The following is a 19,814-nucleotide window of genomic DNA, read 5'->3' on the forward strand; positions in this document are numbered from 1 at the left end:
GTCCGTAGTGTGTAGGATAGTGGTAGTGTACAGGGTGATCGATCGCTGGTCGGCACAGACTCGATGGGCCGAAGTGGCTATTTCCTCACTATTTCAAAAGTCTAAGGAACATCCAGGGAAATGGATGCAGTGAGAGAATCTATAAAAGGACCCGAGGGGTAACTTTCACACAACGGATGGAGTAATGGAACTAGCTGCCAGAGGAAGTTAACATTTATTTAATTTAGAGACTTCTTTGGGATGTGGGAGGAAACCAGAGCTCCCGGAGGAAACCTATGTGGTGACAGGGGAGAGCATGCAAACTCCACACAGACAGCACCCGTGGTCAGGATCAACCACGGGTCTCTGGTGCTGCGAGGAAGCTGCATTACCAGGAATAGAGGCGGCTACAATTATGACATTTAAAGGATACTTAGACAGGTGAATGGATAAAAATGTTTGGAGGGATATGGGCCAAGTGCATGCAAGTGGGACTAGCTCAGTTAGGCAAATCAGTCAGTGTGGATGAGTTGGGCTGAAGATTCTGTCCTGTATTGTTCTATGACTTTAGGACATGACACAATCATGTCAATCTTTCTCTTCAAAATCAAAAATGCAAATCTACAGTAAGCCCTCGCAATAACGGACCTCCATGTAGTGGATTTTGGATATAGTGGACCGAGGCTCCCGTTGCACCCATCCCCACTTCCACCAGTTACCCAGCGAGCTGGAGCCACGAGGCGGGAGCTTCCGTTTGGGGGAGCGGAGAGCGTGCGCAACATGAGGGGCGGCCTGAGTACCGGGCCCGTCCCTGGCGGACCCACTCTGTGGCTCCCTGGCCTGTGAATTCCACCTGGTTTAACCTCCCACCCCCAATGCAGTGTTTCTTCCCTCCCGGCCTTGGGTTTCACTTTACCCCCTGCACTCGGGTATGCCAGTCAATCAGCAATAACAGACACCTGTTATTTCCCACCCGTGGTCTGTTGTTGCAAGGGTTTACTGTACACTAAAAGATAATTTTGTGCATCACAAAATGCTGGAGTAACTCAGCAGGTCAGGCAGCATCTTGGGGAAAGGGAATGGGTGACCTTTCGGGTCGAGACTCTTCTTCAGACTGATTTCTTTGTGTAATTTTGTGTAATATTTTTGCTTGAAGTATTGCTTCAAAGCGAAAGGAGGCTTTGCTTCACATTACCTCATCTTTCGCTAAGCCTGTTTTCTCTTTAGTCCTTTTACGTTACGACTAAGTAGTCTGGTAGAGAGATAGAAACAAAGTAATATGTTTTCACGTTCCTCTCTTGCAGGCACAATTTGTTTGCGGCCTTTCTGCCACATGTACTGGGGTTGTTCACGAGTCGGATGCTCAGGATGCTTGGCAAGATTTTGCGGTAGAAAAACCATTTTCTGTTGAACATTTTTCTGCTTAAAGCTTTCTGCGATTAAAATCAAATGGGCTAAATATTCAGTTCATAATTTGACACGGTCACTAATTAGTAAGTTCTCGTTGGCAAATTATCTAATCCATAAGTGAATGCAGCAAGAAGTAGACAACATTTCAGGTACAGACCCAGTATCAGGATACACGTAGACACGTGTAGGAAAAAAAACTGCAGATGCTGGTTTAAATCGAAGGTAGGCACAAAATGCTGGAGTATCTCAGCGGGTCAGGCAGCATCTCGGGAGAGAAGGAATGGGTGACGTTTCGGGTCGAGACCCTTCAGGATACATGTGCTGTACAGTACTGTACTGACCGTACTGATACCAACCCCTCGATACCGACCCGCAATGTCCAATGATAGTGTCATCAACAGGACACCACCAGAATTTTAATACTCTGCCTCCGTCAGCAGATCAGAGACGGGATCCAGCAGAGCCTCCCGACACCCAAAGCCTTTCCAAATCGGGTGTACGATGGAATACTCTCCACGTCACTGGATGAATACAACTCTAAATGACCCTAGTAGTTTTGCCCCAACCAGGGCAAAGCAGTCCACCTGATTGGTGCCCCATCCACTACCGTAAATGTTAATATTCCTCATGCCTGACACACAGTGTGTGCCATCTACAAAATCCACCACCTTTGCACACCTGGCAGTGTCTCCCTAACCTGTGACCTCTACCACCAATGGGACCTTCACCACTTGTAGGCTGGAGAAGACACCAAGTGCTGGAATGGCGCAGTGGGTCAGCCACATCTCTGGAGTACATGGATACCCTTTCTCAGGCTGACTGTAGGCCCCTGTCCCAGTTGTCCTAACGTAAGACTATTTTGCTTTCCTTCATCGTTATCGAGTCTAATCCCTAACCAATGCAACTGTGGGAATATCTTCACTGGAAGGACTGCAGTGGTTTAAGAAGTTGGGTCACCACCTTCTCAAGGGCAGTGAAGGATGGGCAGTAAATGTTGGCCTTGCACGTGATCCCCAGGTTCTGAAAAATAAGTAAAATAATATAAAACAATATTTTGATTCTGATGATTGTGTTGATTTTCTGACTGCCAGAATCTGGGATTCTACATTGTCTTGTACACCTTTCTGTTGTGTTGAAATCTGAGATTTAAATTGTCTTGTATACCTTCTCATTGTAACTCATTGAAAAACCAGTGTGTTCAGAAATCAGAAATTTCAGTTTATCCTTGTGCCACAGTCTAAGAATAAGGGGTAGGCCATTTAGGACTGAGATGAGGAAAAACCTTTTCACCCAGAGAGTTGTGAATCTGTGGAATTCTCTGCCACAGAAGGCAGTGGAGGCCAATTCACCGGATGTTTTCAAGAGAGAATTAGATATAGCTCTTGGGCTAATGGAATCAAAGGGCTTGGGGAGAAAGCAGGAACAGGGTACTGATTTTGGATGATCAGCCATGATCTTATTGAATGGCGGTGCTGGCTCGAACGGCCGAATGGCCTCCTCCTGCACCTATATTCTATGTTTCTATCTCACCACCCCCGGATGCTACACAATTAGTCTCATTGAAGCCCTGTAAGACTACTAAGTTCAGAGATCTGATGAAGGGCTGCTCTTACTCCTGTTTTTTTTCTTCCTGAGCTTTTGGCGATGGTTCTAATCAATAATGTGATTTTTTGACAGATGTAAATTTTGGAGAAAAGTGTTTGGATGGAATATTTAACAACAACACATTTGAATCTGATATCCTGAAGGTAACGTATAAATGGAAATCTTTTCTGTGTGTCTTCTCTTGGCTTTTAAAAAAATTCTTTAACCTTCAATCAGGTAAGATTTTTTTAAATGCTGATGGAAAAATTGGCCTCCCATCTGTTTGTGTTTACCCAGTAAAACATTAGACCTGATGCTGACATTATAAGCTGAACAAAGAGTTGAACAGGGTGTTAGACCCCCTTGTATATAATCATTGTTTGACTGTAATCTTTTGTGGTTAATATTGTTTAGAATTACCTTGCATCCAGAGGCCTTACTTGGAAGGAGATGCTGCAGGAAAGTCTTCTAGCTCTTCAGAGAGGAACATTTGTTCTGACAGGTATTGAACTATTAAAGACATGTAAAAATTATCCATTCACTCGGTAAAAAAAGCAATAAAGGAGCACTTCAAATGTACTCGCTGTGTATAGAAGAAAAAGGCACAAAGTCATCGCAGGTATCATTGAGATAATAGATAAATCTTTTTAATGTTGAGTGAGGGATAAATATCAGAATACAAAGAATACCTTCATGTATTGTGGCATCTTTTAAATGCACCCAAAAGCACAGGCTTAGTTTAACATATCATCTAAAAGAAAGTCCTTTAGTGCTACACTGAAGTGTTAACCTGGATTTTACAACTAAATCTCAGGTGTGCAATTTTAACCTTCTAAAAATATAACCACACAGTTTTCTACAAGTGATTGCTGAAAAATGTTAAATTGATGAAAGGGCGCAGGAATGGAGGGGACTTAGACTGCAAGGCGCACTCAGTCTGATAGTGGCTGAGCTTATACCCCAGCACTCATGTTCATCCTACCCCTTGAGTGTGTACGCAATGAACATGTCCTCTTGGATCATGACAGCCAACAATTCAGGCAACCAAAACAGTTTCTACCTCTCTTTATGCTAAATGGCTAAATTCGTACCTTGGTGTGAAATAATCTCGGAATGGTGGAAATTGTTATCTCAGTGGCTTATCAAATGCACAATCTTATTCTTACTTTCCGAAGAATATTAGCTCATTTTAGTTTCTTCAACGAACGGTTCTCTCATCCCAAGAATCTACCTGGTGAATTTTTACCATACCTCTTCAGGGCACATAGTTCCTTCCTTGGGTAAGGTGACCAGAACTGTACAAGGAATTCCAGGTGTACTCGCTTCAGAGCCCTGTTTTCTTGAATCCACAACTCCCCTTTAACCAGCACCCCTTGTGGTAAAAGTGCTCTACCGAATTGCTTGCTTCATCTGGCTTGTGTAGAAAGATTTTCAATTCAATGCATCTATTTATAGACACCAATTCTTACCCTCAAGTTTTTGGCTTGTTCACGCTTCCTTCCAAAGTGGACAATTTTACCCCTCCTTCAAATGCATAAACCCTATCTGTCATTTTCATCATTGTTTAACCTGTCTTGCATATTTCTTGGTTCACGGTCCCACCTAACTTTGTATTTTCAGCAAACTTGATTATGTTACGTATGGTCCTCACGATTCAGTTATTGACCTTTGTTATAAAAGACGAAATTGCTGAGCATTTGGATAGCAGTAACAGGATCATTCCGAGTCAGCATGGATTTACGAAGGGGAAATCATGCTTGACAAATCTACTGGAATTTTTTGAGGATGTAACTAGGAAAATTGACAGGGGAGAGTCAGTGGATGTGGTGTACCTCGACTTTCAGAAAGCCTTCGACAAGGTCCCACATAGGAGATTAGTGGGCAAAATTAGAGCACATGGTATTGGGGGTAGGGTACTGACATGGATAGAAAATTGGTTGACAGACAGAAAGCAAAGAGTGGGGATAAATGGGTCCTTTTCGGAATGGCAGGCAGTGACAAGTGGGGTACCGCAAGGTTCGGTGCTGGGACCCCAGCTATTTATGATATACATTAATGACTTAGATGAAGGGATTAAAAGTACCATTAGCAAATTTGCAGATGATACTAAGCTGGGGGGTAGTGTGAATTGTGAGGAAGATGCAATAAGGCTGCAGGGTGACTTGGACAGGTTGTGTGAGTGGGCGGATACATGGCAGATGCAGTTTAATGTAGATAAGTGTGGGGTTATTCACTTTGGAAGTAAGAATAGAAAGGCAGATTATTATCTGAATGGTGTCAAGTTAGGAAGAGGGGATGTTCAACGAGATCTGGGTGTCCTAGTGCATCAGTCACTGAAAGGAAGCATGCAGGTACGGCAGGCAGTGAAGAAAGCCAATGGAATGTTGGCCTTCATAACAAGAGGAGTTGAGTATAGGAGCAAAGAGGTCCTTCTACAGTTGTACCGGGCGCTGGTGAGACCGCACCTGGAGTACTGTGTGCAGTTTTGGTCTCCAAATTTGAGGAAGGATATTCTTGCTATTGAGGGCGTGCAGCGTAGGTTCACTAGGTTAATTCCCGGAATGGCGGGACTGTCGTATGTTGAAAGGCTGGAGCAATTAGGCTTGTATACACTGGAATTTAGACGGATGAGGGGGGATCTTATTGAAACATATAAGATAATTAGGGGATTGGACACATTAGAGGCAGGAAACATGTTCCCAATGTTGGGGGAGTCCAGAACAAGGGGCCACAGTTTAAGAATAAGGGGTAGGCCATTTAGAACGGAGATGAGGAAGAACTTTTTCAGTCAGAGAGTGGTGAAGGTGTGGAATTCTCTGCCTCAGAAGGCAGTGGAGGCCAGTTCGTTGGATGCTTTCAAGAGAGAGCTGGATAGAGCTCTTAAGGATAGCGGAGTGAGGGGGTATGGGGAGAAGGCAGGAACAGGGTACTGATTGAGAGTGATCAGCCATGATCGCATTGAATGGCGATGCTGGCTCGAAGGGCTGAATGGCCTACTCCTGCACCTATTGTCTATTTGTTGCGCGGTATTTAAAGCACCCCGGGATTGTGAAAATTTCTCTCTTATTCTTTGTCTTCTATCCACGCCTAATCCACCTTCCTCGTGTTGTAATAGATTCTGGTTTGGTTTAGTTTAGAGATACAGAACGAAATGGGCCCTTCAGCCCACCAAGTCCATGCTGACCAGCGATCCCCGCACACTAACACTATCCTTACAATTATATCAAGCCAATTAATCCACAAACCTGTAGGCCTTTGAAGTGTGGGAGGAAACCGGAGCACCTGGAGAAACCCCATATAGACAGCACCCATAGTCAGGATCGAACCCATATCTCTGGCGCTGTCAGGCAGCAACTCTACTGCTGTGCCACCGTGCTGCCCCTTTTTGCTGGTCTTTGTCCAGTTACAGATGTCAGACTAATTGGTCAATAATTCTGCTTTAATTTGCTAATTTCTTGAACAGTCCGTTCTGGAATTAAGAAAATCCCGAAACGATTAATCCACGATCTCTTCAGCCTCTATCAAAACCTAAGGATATAGGCCATCAGGTCCAAGGGATTTGCTGGTTTCTTAATCCCATTAATTTTTCCGGTGCCCTTACTTAAGTAATGTTAATTAATGAATCCACTTGATATTAGAATGGATATTGCCCAATGAATTTGTAAAGGTCTTTTTCAGTGCTGGCTTTATTATACATCGGCTGTAAAAATCATTTCAGCTGAAAGAGGGAGTGACCATGTGGAGACTTTGAGTTCGAGATAAACATGCCTGCCTATGTTTGACATTTTCCAAAGTAATGTGCAATTTTTCCAATCAGTTTACTTATATTTTTTTGTGTTTTATAAAACAGATTATAATGTTTCTACAAACACTGTCCTCTGTTACTGCTGTGGGTTACATAACTTCCGTGAGCTGACATATCAATACAGGCAGAACATTCCTAAGGAGGAACTTCCAGGTTAGTCTAATCACAATTTACTGACTTTTAAGAAATTCACTTCACAGGAAAAAAAGAAAAAATGCTGAAGTAACTCAGTGGGTCAGGGAGCATCTCTGGACAACAATGATAGGTGATGTTTCAGGTCAGGACCCTTCTTCAGTTCCTTGTGTCTTCACATGTATTTAGTTTATTTAATTTGGAGATAAAGCCTGGAAACAGGCCTTTCGGCCCACCGAGACAATTTTGACCATCGATCAATCGTTACACTAGTCTTTGATATCCCAATTTCTCATCCACTCCCGACACACTGGGAGGAATATACAGAGACCAATTAATCTACAAACCCGCATATCTTTGGGATGTGAGAGGAAACCTGACCCCCAGAGGAAACCCTTGTTTGCTTGTGTGGCGTGTTTTTGTATAGATTGAGTTTTATAACCTGCATTGGTCATTTTATAATTGACATTTAAAAATGGCCACGGGGAGAACATACATGGTCCACACACAGCACCAGAGGTCAGGATCGAACCCTGGTCTCTGGCACTGAGAGGCAGCGGTACCACCAACTGCGGGACTCTGCCACCCTTTTATGCCATTTCTTCTTATTTAAAAAAATACACTTCCATCTGTGCACGGATTTTCAACAAGAATCCAGCATGCTATCTACTGAACCCTAGACTTCAGAACAATCCAGTTAAGTTGTTTGATTTTTTTAGGTTAATTTATAATTAATTGATCTTACAGGATCTGTAACTGCACGCCCAGATTGTTACTGGGGTCGAAACTGTCGAACGCAGGTTAAAGCGCATCATGCAATGTGAGTACAGAGGTTAATTCATTCATCGCTTACATTGGGAATCCTTTGAACGCGTTGCTTGCCACTTTCCAGTTGGCCTTAATGCTTGGCATGCAGTCAGTGCAATTTGCTACTGTTACTTAGTGATTTGAATAATAAAGGCTACGATCTGAAGGGCTTTGCCATGGCATTGCTGAGAGCGAGTTAGAGGATGTATTTTACAAGGGGATATTGTGCTGCCCTTCAGTATATTAAAACAGAGCAAGAGGGTTGCATGTTGTGATAACACTTAAAGACTCAAAGGAACTGATTTGTGAAACCACAGAGGAATAGGTTTTATAACTTGTCCTTCTTAGGCTGTTGCTTTTTTTCCTGAACTTATAGACCTGGTGCAAGAAATAGTCTAAAATGGGTTCATTGTTTGACTGAGGGACTTTCCTTTCCAAAAATGTTAAAACTGCTGGTTAGTGTGGTTCTAATCCAGAAGTCAGGGTTAATTGGCTTCCCTGCTCTCTGAAATTGGCCAATGATTGTAAATCTCAATTCCTCCGCATCTAAACCAAGATGTTTTTCATTTTTTTGAAAGACTTGGTTTAGGCATGATTTATCCTAATTCTCCAAATCAAATCTCTCGTGTACCCAACGTGCTGGAGAAACTTGGCGGCCCAGGCAGCAGCTAAGGAGGGAAATTAATGGATGATGTTTTGGGGTTGGCACCTTTCTCCAGACTCTCCAGTTTCTGAAGAAGGATCTCAACCCAAAACATGGTCAGTCCTTTCCTTCCATTAATGCTACGTGATCCATTGAGTTCCTCAGTGCTTGTATCTGTCCCATTCCAACATCTGCAGGTTCTTATGCCTCTCTAATAGTTCTTGAACAGTAAAGGCATCAAAGAGAGAGAAGGCAGGGGAATGGGGAGAGGGGACCATTGAATGGCGAGCGGACTCGGTGGGCTGAATGGCTTAATTCTGCTCTTTTGTCTTATGGACTTATAAATGTCCCTTGTCCCCAGTGCTTTCAGCTGCCTATGTTCTAAGCTCTAATTCCCTCATGACCCCTTAAACCGCTTCTTTTTGCTTCTTCAACAGCACTCCCCAAAGCCTGCTTCCTTCGCCGCCATGTTAGTCAATCAGTTTCTAGGTTCTTCTAAATTTGCCACTCTGCTCTGGGAATGGGTCTTGAGATATTTGCTTGGGACGCTACAGAGTGTCAAGTTCTTGATATTTGTGCCTATTGGGGGTGGCTTGCTTGTGTGGCATGTTTTTTTGTATAGATTGACATTTATATCCTGAATTGGTCATTTTAAATCTGACTTTTTAAACTAAGCGGAAGTTGTGAAATGCGGCCACCTTACCCTTGGGACCTTCTCTTCCAGGAAATTCAATCACATCTGTGAGCAAACCCGTTTCAAGCATTGAAGGTGTTCAACGTCAAAGCCATGGCCCACTTGGAGAGGAAGATTAGATGGACCTGAACTTTAAAAGTAGTCGCTAGAAATCATTTTTTTACAAACACTTGAGGCTTCTGAGTCATTGTAAAATTTATAGCTCAAGGAGGGAAGTCAACCAGTCGACCAGTGGAGGCTCATTTTTCTGCCGTGTGGTAGGAACCCAGTGCTTAAACATTTTTTAAAGTTCTATATTAAAAGTTCACAGCACACAATTTCAGACCAAGGCTTGCAAATGTTTACTATCTACTACTGTAATATCATGTTTTCCACATAAAAATGATTCTTGTTTTGAAACTGCTGTGCGGTTAATATAGAAGTATAATTATTTTATTTGTACTTGCAAACTGAAGGAGCACCATCATTTAAAGATCTTGCTTTTATTGAGTGGGTGTTTAGGAAAATTCAGAACATAACAGATAATGCACTGAGAATGTATAAATTTGTGCTTTGTGAACTATTACTCATCCTGACCACCTGGAAATGCTTGTTTTTACAAAACTGAGCATTGCGTAAAAAAATATTTTTCAACTGCAAGTATTTTAAAGGTTCCCGAAGACTATTCAAGGAATTGTTTTCACTCCTAACAACACACTTACTTCTATGCAAACATCCTAATTGTCTTGCACTCAGCAGTGCTCTCTCCCCTGTTCTTGCTGACTGTGTGATCGTAGCCACCAAATGTTCACATAAAATAGTTCACATCGAGCTACTGCTGTCTAGCGCCTACGGTGCCACTGAATCATCACCTGGCCTGCCTGCACCATCACCTCCGATATTGGAATGCTTCATAACCTCCTCTCTCCTGTATCTCCGTCCCCTTCCATTCACAGTTCCAACCATGAGTACTTTCCTTCTCCAACTCAGTGCAATACCTCCCTCCCTCCGGCCCTGCACCCACAGCTCTGCCTTTGGCAACTTCAGCCCGATAACTTCCTGCGTGTTCCCTCCTTTTCATATTGTATCACCTCCACCTTTTTTTATGGTTCAGACTTTTGGCCACTCGTAACTCCTTCACTGCAGCGAAGAAGACATGATTTTGTTTTTCACCAGAACTCTTAATCAGAGCTGCACTTTACTGGAAGATTTGTTCAGTTGGGTAACGGTCCTCTAACAAACTCTAGATCTATTGCCTCAATGTTTAGATAATGAGACACAGTGATATGAAGCAAAATGGAAGTTTGTTAAATTTGCATAAACGCATTAGATATTATTTCTGGGGCGAAGTGCATACTTCTTATCATTGGGAATGGGCTAAAAGGTGACACTTTCCTCTAAATTGCTCCACAATCAATTAATTACTTTAGAGTGAGGACCGCTATCATGTAAACAGACATGGTAAACGGCCGTGAGTTGCATGACTAGGTGGTCCGTTTTTAATAGCGTTATTGGGTGAAATACTGACCTGGGTACCAGGAGATACCTTGGAAAGATGGCATCTCCTCTCATGCAGGACAGGACTTGAGGATTGGGATTGAGATTGAATATTAAATTCCAGTACAGAAACACTGCGTAGGAAAGAAAGCTGCAGATGCTGGTTTAAATCGAAGGTGGACACAAAATGTTGGAGTAACTCAGCAGTTCAGGCAGCATCTCTGGAGAGAAGGAATGGGTGACGTCACCCATTCCTTCTCTCCAGAGATGCTGCCTGAACCGCTGAGTTACTCCAGCATTTTGTGTCCACCTTCCATCAGAACCACTGTGCCGCTAATAATCCGGCAACTCTACACAGAGCAGTCATCTGCGGTCACAATGGATGTGGTGTATGCTTTTTTGAAATTTGAATGAACTTGTCCTCGCGGCGAGGACTGCCTGCTAATTTCTGGATGTGGACAATAGTGCTGCAGATTGTTCGACACAGGCGACGACAGTACTTAGTTCCTGGCATCAAGTGACTGTGCCTTTTGGAGTTATTGTCCCTTTGGTGTTTCAGTACCAGCCTCCCTCCTCGCGCCAGTGTCAGCACTCGGCAACAGCAGACTGATTGATAATAATGCCCTGAACACTGGAAAAACAACCCAGACAATTAAAGACATGTCACTGAGTGTCTTGGGATTTAAACCATGGTTCTTTTATTGCAACATTGACAATGCTTTATTGTGCGTCGCTCAAGGGGCTTTGGAACATCCTGAGCTGGTGAAAGCCGTGATTGGAAGCTCGTGGATCCATTGGCCAGTTGCCTCGGGCCTGTCGTGTGCTGCCACCTATATCATCTTGCTCCGTCACTGTTCATTTCTCAAATACTTTGCCATTTAAGAACAATTTACCTCTTGAGGATACACACGGAACTGCAGATGCTGGTTTACAAAAAGAGCACAAAATGCTGGAGTTACTCGGTGGGTTAGGCGTCATCTCTAGTGATCATGGAAAGGTGACGTTTCGAGCCAGGACCCTTCTTCAGACGAAACGTCACCTATTCCTTTTTCTCCGGAGATGCTGCCTGACCTGCTGAGTTACTCCAGCCTTTTTTGGTAACTACTTAAAACCAGCTTTGGTAATAACATTTTATCCGAAAAACATTTTTGAGGATCTTTGAAATAGTGTGCAGTTGATTTTTTAGTTGTTGCCGGGTCAGATATAGTTTTTTCACTCCACCCCTCAAAATATCTGTCTGACAAAATAACTAGTTAGATAATTTTAGCATAGTCTACCAGATTATCAGGTTTGGGTAGTTTTTAACTGAATGAAATAATTCACAATAAATAATAAATACTCTGAGCATTTTCAAAAATTGTTTAGAGCCGGGAACTCTGTTTAAGGGGGGATTGTGGTTTAAATGGATGTTGCTTTCTGTTGATATGAAGTAGTCTGGAATTAGTATTTGGTGGCAAGCAGAGCAACCTTGTGGTTTGCCCTCTCCTAACTACAGATGCTGCCCGACCCACTGAGTTTCACAAACAGTTTGGTTTTCATTCTTCAGTGGTTTAATGGTACTTTGCCACATGTACCAAGGTACAGTGCAATTCATTTTCACTAGACATGAGCTGGTAGCTGCTACCCTTGTCCCTTCATTGGAATTTGTGTACTAGAATCTGGGGATGTTTATAGTCTGACTACTAACTGCACACACATCTGAAGGTCAGTCAAATCCCAATTGCTGGAGCTGTAGACAGCTATTTCTCTGAGATCGATGTCCATTTTCCAGAGTGATTTAATCGTACTATATAACAGTTGGCTCACAAATTAGCATGGGGAATACATTTTAAATGAAAATCTGAAATAGCAGAAGTACCAGCTAAAATCTTTTTCCACTTATCCGGTTAAACCTCTCATTCTATTTCAACATAATGCTCTTTTTTGTTGAATTTATATACATGGAGTAGTGTTTTTTGGCTCTGGGGCTTTTTGAACTGGTAGGTGGGGGGTCTATAATTAGACTGGCTTGTAAATGTGCAAGCTGCCATGCGCTTAAGGTTGCAATCATCAAGTCCTTCATTGGCATCAGATCTGCTGGTTAAATGAGCCAAGTATTGTCTTTGCACTTTATCCACTGCATCAGCAATGGCACTGGTCAGTACTATGCGGCAGAAAGTTGAGTCTTGTTCCAACACGGTTAAGATTACAAGCATTCGCACTAAAATTGCATTTTTAACCCAAATTTTTAATTTTGACCGTCTTAGAATTGTGAACTTGCAATTGAATTCTAGGTTCTTTGTGAAGGTTTTCTGATGCTTTCTCTGGGTCTCTAAATCCTTGCTTGCTGATAGCAAAGTGATCAGCTGGTTCTGGCTGGGGAAATCTGCATTGTGGTGAACATTTATTATGAACTCGTATTTACAACTGCAGATCCAGGATGGTTCTGCATTAACTTGAAAACCTGGATTGGTTTGTTTTAACTCCTGGACCAAAGGAAGTAGCGTTGGACATTATGTTGAAGGTTGAAACTCTGAAAGCACTTTTTTAATTGCTCCTCTGTTGGCTCAAGAAACATTCTCAGGGCACTTTCTTTTCTCTTTACAGTCGGTATAATACAATGTTTCAATGGCATATTAATCTTTTTTACTGGGCAATGTTATCGCTCATTTAATAATGCTAGTTTGGAGGGGGTTTGCAAATGATAAGACCATAAATAATTTGATGCTCTTTTTTATATATATATATCTATATATAAGGCAAAATAGTTGCACATGTTCAGGCAGTTATGTCCTGATTTTCTCAGCCATATAAAAAGTGATCGCCTGCAATTGAACTAGAAATGTAGCTGTTAACTATCTGCAATAAAATAAAGCATCATTGTTTAGTTAAAGCACAGGCAAATAAGCCTGTTAATTCCAGAGTTGGATTAGGTGGATGTTGTATTTTGGCAAAAAAAAATTAAACCATTCCAAAATAATGAATCCTGGATAACATGTTTTTTAGGAAGCTAAATTGTGTGGTTTTTAATTAAGTAGACCCAGAATTTGCAGATTATTCGAATCAAGTTCAACATTTAGCGTTGTGACAGTTTTACCTTTAGTAATGTGAAATGTGTTCAGTGTTTGGGTGATTTATTTTTTAAAAAGAAATTGTTCTTGCAATGTTTCAACTGCAAAATGTTGATTGCTTCTGTTTCTGTAAACACCCAAAAAACAGATAATCCTCAAAAACAGAAATCATTTATAAAATAAAGACCATAAGCTTCATGCGAGACTCTGGGCATGTCTTTACTGCACCCTGTATAGCGTATATCCATTTCAAATATTGATTTGCTATGGAATACGTAAAGTGCCTTTTTTAATTCTGTTTGAGTTTTTGGTTTTGATGACCATTAATTAAAACAAGACGTTCTGTGAAACAAAGGGACTTAAAGTTGTTGCATCATCTTTGGATGGAATAATGGCTTTGCAACTGAACAAACACTTCTTCAGCTTAACTGTAAAAATCATAACAGGGTATTCATATCATGGTCTGTGCCATTGATCCCATTAGATTGATTACATTACCGAATCTTTATAAGAAGGGAAACCGTACAGCCTGCTGTGCCTGTACCAGCATTTTGAAAGGGTTTTCTTGTTCTTTCCTGGTTTTGTAATTAATCCAACCCCTCTCTCTTATAATACATACCCTGTGCTCTCTGAGAGTTGTATTGGATGCACTTGTACTGCCCTACAGGTGTCTCTTTGATGCTTTTGAAGAATAAGTTTAGGTTTATTATTTGTTGTTACGTGTACCGAGGCACAGTGAAAAGCTTTGCTTCGGATCGGGACCCATCCAGGTTCTCCTGAGATGCTGCCTGCCCTGCTGAGCTACTCCAGCAACCTGTCTCCTCTTCTGTAAACTAGCATCTGCAGCTCCTTGATTCCACCTTTTATAATCTAAATATTTATCAACTTTTCTTTCTTCCCTTCCCTTTCTTCCCACCTGTTCAGTTAGTTCCTGAAGGATTAACCTTCCATTTGTGGTTTGCACAGGCTAAAATCCCAATAAACTGACCTCCAGCAGATACAAGGAAGCAGAGTCGGGGTAGGTGCCTCACCAAGCTGTACAAGAGGTGTTTAATCTTCCTTGTCATTTTATTTTAAAGATATGGAAGGTGTAATTAATATTACTACCTTGCTTTTCAGAGGAAGACAGATATCCTCTTCATAATTTACTAGATTTTGGCTTTGTTTCCATTGGCATTCGTTTATTGACATGAAACATCTGCTAATAGGGCTAAATTCCATTAAGATTGTAATCTCCAACAATTTTTCTAAGTACAGCAAGTGGAAGGAATATGCAGCACATTCAAGGATGTTCACTGTGGAGTTTTCTGCAGCTCTGCAGGGACATATTTATTCACCCATTTTGAGATTCATGGCTAATCCAATTTTTACAGAAAAGGAAAACATAAGGAATTAATCCGCATTCTGTCTCTCGAAGGAGTGTTATCTTGAATTCCTCATGATTACATGAAACTTTAACTCTCCAGATCTGTCAGGAGGAGATGGTACCAATTGCTTTGTATGCCATCCCGACTACCTTAAACATGTACTTAAGTATGTTAATGTCTAGGCTGAACTTTGGGCATCAAAGACAGCCACCCAAAGCAGTCTTGACTCCATCTCCCAATCCCGAGTCCCTTCTCTCACTTTATTCTGCCTTCTTTCCCCTCCCACCTATATCTCTCTCCTCCTGGTTTTGCATTCCACTCCTCTCCTCATCTGACATCCCTTCTGCCTCTTTTTCACCTCTCGTCTTTGTTACTTACTCCACCCTGCTGCCCACACCAGTATCCACCCGTCACTTGTCTGGCTTTAACCTGCCCCCACCTCTCTCTTCCAGTTTTTTCCCCTCTACTACAATTGTTCTGAAGAAGGATCCTGACCTATTCATTCCCTCCACAGATGCTGCCTGACCGATTGAGTTCCTCCAGCACTTTGTGTTTTTCTCACGTTAATGTTGATTTGTGCGAATGTTTTGTGATCTGCAGAGACGGGGATGCTAAAGCTTGATTCTTTATTTTGTAGATCAATTTCAAACGGCTTTCTTTAGAAACTCATTTGCTAACAGCCAAGCACTAATTTCAAGTCTCATTATGAACTTTGAAAACAATTTAAGCTGCATTTCTAGCTGTGTGTAAATTAAGTTTATTTAATTATATTTACTTAAGACTGATAATTACTTGCAAGCAAATTGGACAAGTGTTCTTTTATTCTTAGCAACTCTTTTGTTTAGGTTGTAAATTATGATTCATTTACGGACTGAAGAACAAATTGATTATAATGTGGCCTCAATTTAATAATAAAATCGTCCTTGTTAGTTGTAGGTCATGAATTACTTAACGAGGTCACGCGGATAATGGAATTCTCACTGGGTCCCCAGCTCTAACAAACGGGCCTGATTCTATGAAGCTGTTACCACCAAATGATCACTTGTTTTGATGGTTTGTTTACTTCATTACTCTTTAATGAGGTTGCAAAGTTGAGCACACTGGTGTTTTACTGCCTTTTTCAACCTCATCTCTATTGTGTTAATAAATTATCTCCTGCTGTCATGCTAATTAAACTAGGCAAATGTGTGTACAAACACTCCCACTGGCAGCTGGTGACCTTTGTCAGGTGCACACTATGTGTACTTCGTCCTTTCTGTGGAGAACATGGGAAGAAAGCAGCAGTCAAAATGTGGAAACGAGGAACTGCAGATGCCTGTTTATAGAAAAGGATGCAACGTGCTGGAGTAACTCGGCTGGAGGCAGCATGTCTGGAGAACATGGACAGGCGACGGTTTGGGTTGGGGCCTTTATTGTCCAGAGATGCTGCCTCCAGCTGAGTTACTCCAGCATTTTGTGATCTTGTGATGAAAACAGCACTGGATTTGTTCTGAATTGTGTGTGAAATGGTAACTCTGAATCCCGAAAAGCTAGGCTAGAGGAAGCAAGATGGGATGAGCATGCTCCGTTTACACCAAACATTTACACATGTGGAATATAGGACAGGAACAGACTCTTCGGTAATGTCTGTGCCGAACATGCTTCAAATTAAACTAATCTCCTCTTGCCTGCACGTGGTCCATATCCCTCCATTCCCTGCATATCCATGAGCCGATCTAATGCCGATCATATCTCAAGAGTCAAGTGTTTAATTGTCACATGCTCAAAAAATGGAACAATGAATTTCTTTGTGTAGGAAAGAACAGCAGATGCCGGTTTAAATCACAAAATGCTGGAGTAACTCAGCGCGACAGGCAGCATCTCCGGAGAGAAGGAATGGGTGACGTTTTGGGTCGAGACCCTCAGGCTGATGTCGGGAGTGAGCAGGACAGCGATAGAATGTAGTCGGAGACAGTAAGACTGGTGGGCGAACTGGGAAGGGGGAGGGAATGGAGAGAGAGGGAAAGCAAGGGCCATTTGAAGTTAGAGAAGTCAATGTTTATACCGCTGGGGTGTAAGCTGCCCAATGAAATATGAGGTGCTGTTCCTCCAATTTGCGCTGGACCTCACTCTGATTATGGAGGAGGCCCAGGACAAAGGTCAGATTGGGAATGGGAGGGGCCGTTAAAGTGCTGAACAACTGGGAGATCAGGTAGGTTAAGGCGGAGGTGTTAAGTGCTGAGGGAGGTGTTCAACGAAACGATCACCGAACCTGCGCTTGGTCTCGCTGATGTACAGGAGTTGACACCTGGAACAGTGGATACAGTAGATGAGGTCTACAAATGAATTTCTTTCTTTCTGCAGCAAAACAAGTCTGCAATTACAGTGCTCATAGATAACATAATAAGAATTCAATAAATATTTTTTAAATAGTGCAAAACAAAAGCTCAAAGTCTCTAGTGTAACCAAGACAGTTTATAGTGTTCAAAGGCGGCACGGTGGCGCAGCGGTAGAGTTGCTGCTTTGCAGCACCAGAGACCCGGGTTCAATCTTGACTATGGGTGCTGTCAATACGGAGTTTGTATGTACTACCTGTTACTGCGTGGGTTTTCTCTGGGTGCTCCAGTTTCCTCCCACACTCCAAAGAGGTACAGGGTTTGTAGGTTAATTGGCCTCTGTAAATTGTTCCTAGTGTGTAGGATAGTGCTAGTTTTCGGGGTGTACGCAAATCGGCGTGGACTCTGTGGGCTGAACGGTCTGTTTCCACTCTGTGTCTCTAGTCTACAAAGCCTCCATCTCCACCCCTGGCAGTACACTCCAGGCACCCAACACTCTGTGTAAAATAATGAATTAAATAAACATGCCCTCACCATAAAACTATGCCCTCCACCCTGACATATTCACTCTGGGGGAAGAGGGTCCCACCTACTGCTATGAACTGGTCAACACAGATTGCTTCAATACTATCACGTTAGAATTATCATTATGTAGAGGTTTCATTCCCTTTTACGGGAAGGCAGCATTCTGCCACCCTGGACTGCATAGCTGATAACTGACTGTGTGGGCAACTATGTAACTCCACTATTGCGATGCTTGGTGATGTTGGAGAGATGTAACATGGCACCCTGTTAATGCAAGTTTAATTTCCTTTTCATATTTGGCATTAATCAAATGTTTGCATCCAGATACTGATATCCAAGCATGAGCAATGCGAGACATTAAGTGCCTCTTTTGACTTGATGGTTCTGCCATGAATAATGTATAATTCCCCACAAAGTAGGCATTCCATTATTCACACGATCTCCGAGCAATTTGTGACCTAAGCCGGTTTCACTGGGATGGAAGAGTTGCTGCATTACGGTGCAATCTGCTGGATGTTCATCTGACTCAGTCAGTGACTCAGTCAGTGGCACTCTTGTCTCTGAATCACCGACTGTGTGATCAAGACCCACTCCACTAACCCACTCAGGGCAGCAGTGAGGTAATGCTGTACTGATGGAAACACCGATTTTCAAACAAGGGAAACTAAGCCCTTGTTTAGCCACATCAGCCCCCTCCCCCCATAGTTGATTTGAAGGGAACTTGCAGTATTATTTGAGCGTGAGTAATGGAGAGCACTGCAGATTCCTGAGCCAACATTAGTTTTCCAGTTAGAAGGACACACATTGCTGGAGTAAGTCAACGGGTCAAACAGAATCCCAGGGGAACAGGGATGCTGCCTGACCTGCTGAATTAAACCAGCTATTTGTGTTCTTTGTAAACCAGCATCTGCAGTTCCTTGTTTCTACATTTGTTCTCGTTGACAGTTAAAACGGGTTGTTGATTGTTACTCCATTTCTATGGGATTTTGCTGTGTACATTTCTAACTGATGTTTCATACATTTATAAGTAGCTGCAGTTCAGAAGTACACGTGTGGGAAGGAACTGCAGATGCTGGCTTTAGCCGAAGATAGACATAAAATGCTGGAGTAACAGCAGGACAGGCAGCATCTCTGGAGAGAAGGAATGGGTGACGTTTCGGGTCGAGACCCTTCTTCGGTTCAGAAGTACCTATTGGGTGAAAAGCACATTGGGTTATACTGTGGTTGTAGAATTGTCAAATATTCTTTCATTGTTGGACCAATACTTTTCTGCAAATCATATAACAGTGAAGCAGGTGTCTGTAATGTGAAGCATCATGGGCAAGGCTGCCCCAGCTTTTATTTGAACAGGAGATAGTCCTCCAGGACTGCATCTGTACACAAGTGTGAGTGAACAAACTTGAAATATTATCTCTTAGTTTCATCGCTTTTTGTGGGAAAGCAGCATTGCCTGTCCCGTTGGACTGCACAGCTAACTATTGGGCAGGAACATGGATAGAAAAAGTATCGAGGAATATGGGCCGAATGCAAGCAAGTGCAGATGAGGCACCTTGGTTAGCATGGACATGTTGGACTGGAGTGGGGGCGGGGGGGGGGGAGAAACTGTGGCTCTCTGACTCAAACCTGTTGACTGCCAAGATTACTCTGACTCGAGAATACTCGGGGGGTGGCACTGAACAGGCTAATTAGCTCACCACATGCCCAGCAACAGGGGCACTGAGAAATCTGCAGGTGAACAGCATCATTTCTGTTGCTGTTTTTATCATTTTGCGATTCTTGTTATGGATAAAGCACTGGGTCCTGCCAGTTAAAGGCATCAATGGTCACTTGTTGTCTGGTGGCTTGGTAAACAGTTTGGGGATCAAAGCAGCCTTGCAGAAGGCTGGCCTGGCTTTGTCCAGTCTATGTGCTTTCACATTTCTCAGCCAGAGTTTAAACTTTTGCAACTAAAAAAACGAGAGCATTGAAGGCGCACAGAGCCAGTGATGCCCAAATCAGAGCTACCAGTGGAGTGAAGAGACACTCAG

General features: G+C 42.5%; 1 protein-coding gene across 2 annotated transcripts in view; it reads left to right on the plus strand.

Annotated features, from left to right (window-relative positions):
* Positions 1–10,719, plus strand: part of chfr (checkpoint with forkhead and ring finger domains, E3 ubiquitin protein ligase) — a 33,023-nt gene extending 22,304 nt beyond the window's left edge. For both annotated transcript variants that reach the window (XM_078421379.1, XM_078421380.1), the window contains 6 exons: positions 1,284–1,367; positions 3,067–3,137; positions 3,388–3,475; positions 6,824–6,931; positions 7,658–7,730; positions 9,085–10,719. In XM_078421379.1, coding sequence (XP_078277505.1) covers positions 1,284–1,367; positions 3,067–3,137; positions 3,388–3,475; positions 6,824–6,931; positions 7,658–7,730; positions 9,085–9,127 — 467 coding nt within the window. In that variant the 3' untranslated portion in view covers positions 9,128–10,719. The remainder of the gene's footprint in view (positions 1–1,283; positions 1,368–3,066; positions 3,138–3,387; positions 3,476–6,823; positions 6,932–7,657; positions 7,731–9,084) is intronic.
* Positions 10,720–19,814: the final 9,095 nt, after the last annotated feature.

Source organism: Rhinoraja longicauda, chromosome 25 (genome assembly GCF_053455715.1).
Source record: "Rhinoraja longicauda isolate Sanriku21f chromosome 25, sRhiLon1.1, whole genome shotgun sequence".
NCBI classification, from domain to species: domain Eukaryota; kingdom Metazoa; phylum Chordata; class Chondrichthyes; order Rajiformes; family Arhynchobatidae; genus Rhinoraja; species Rhinoraja longicauda.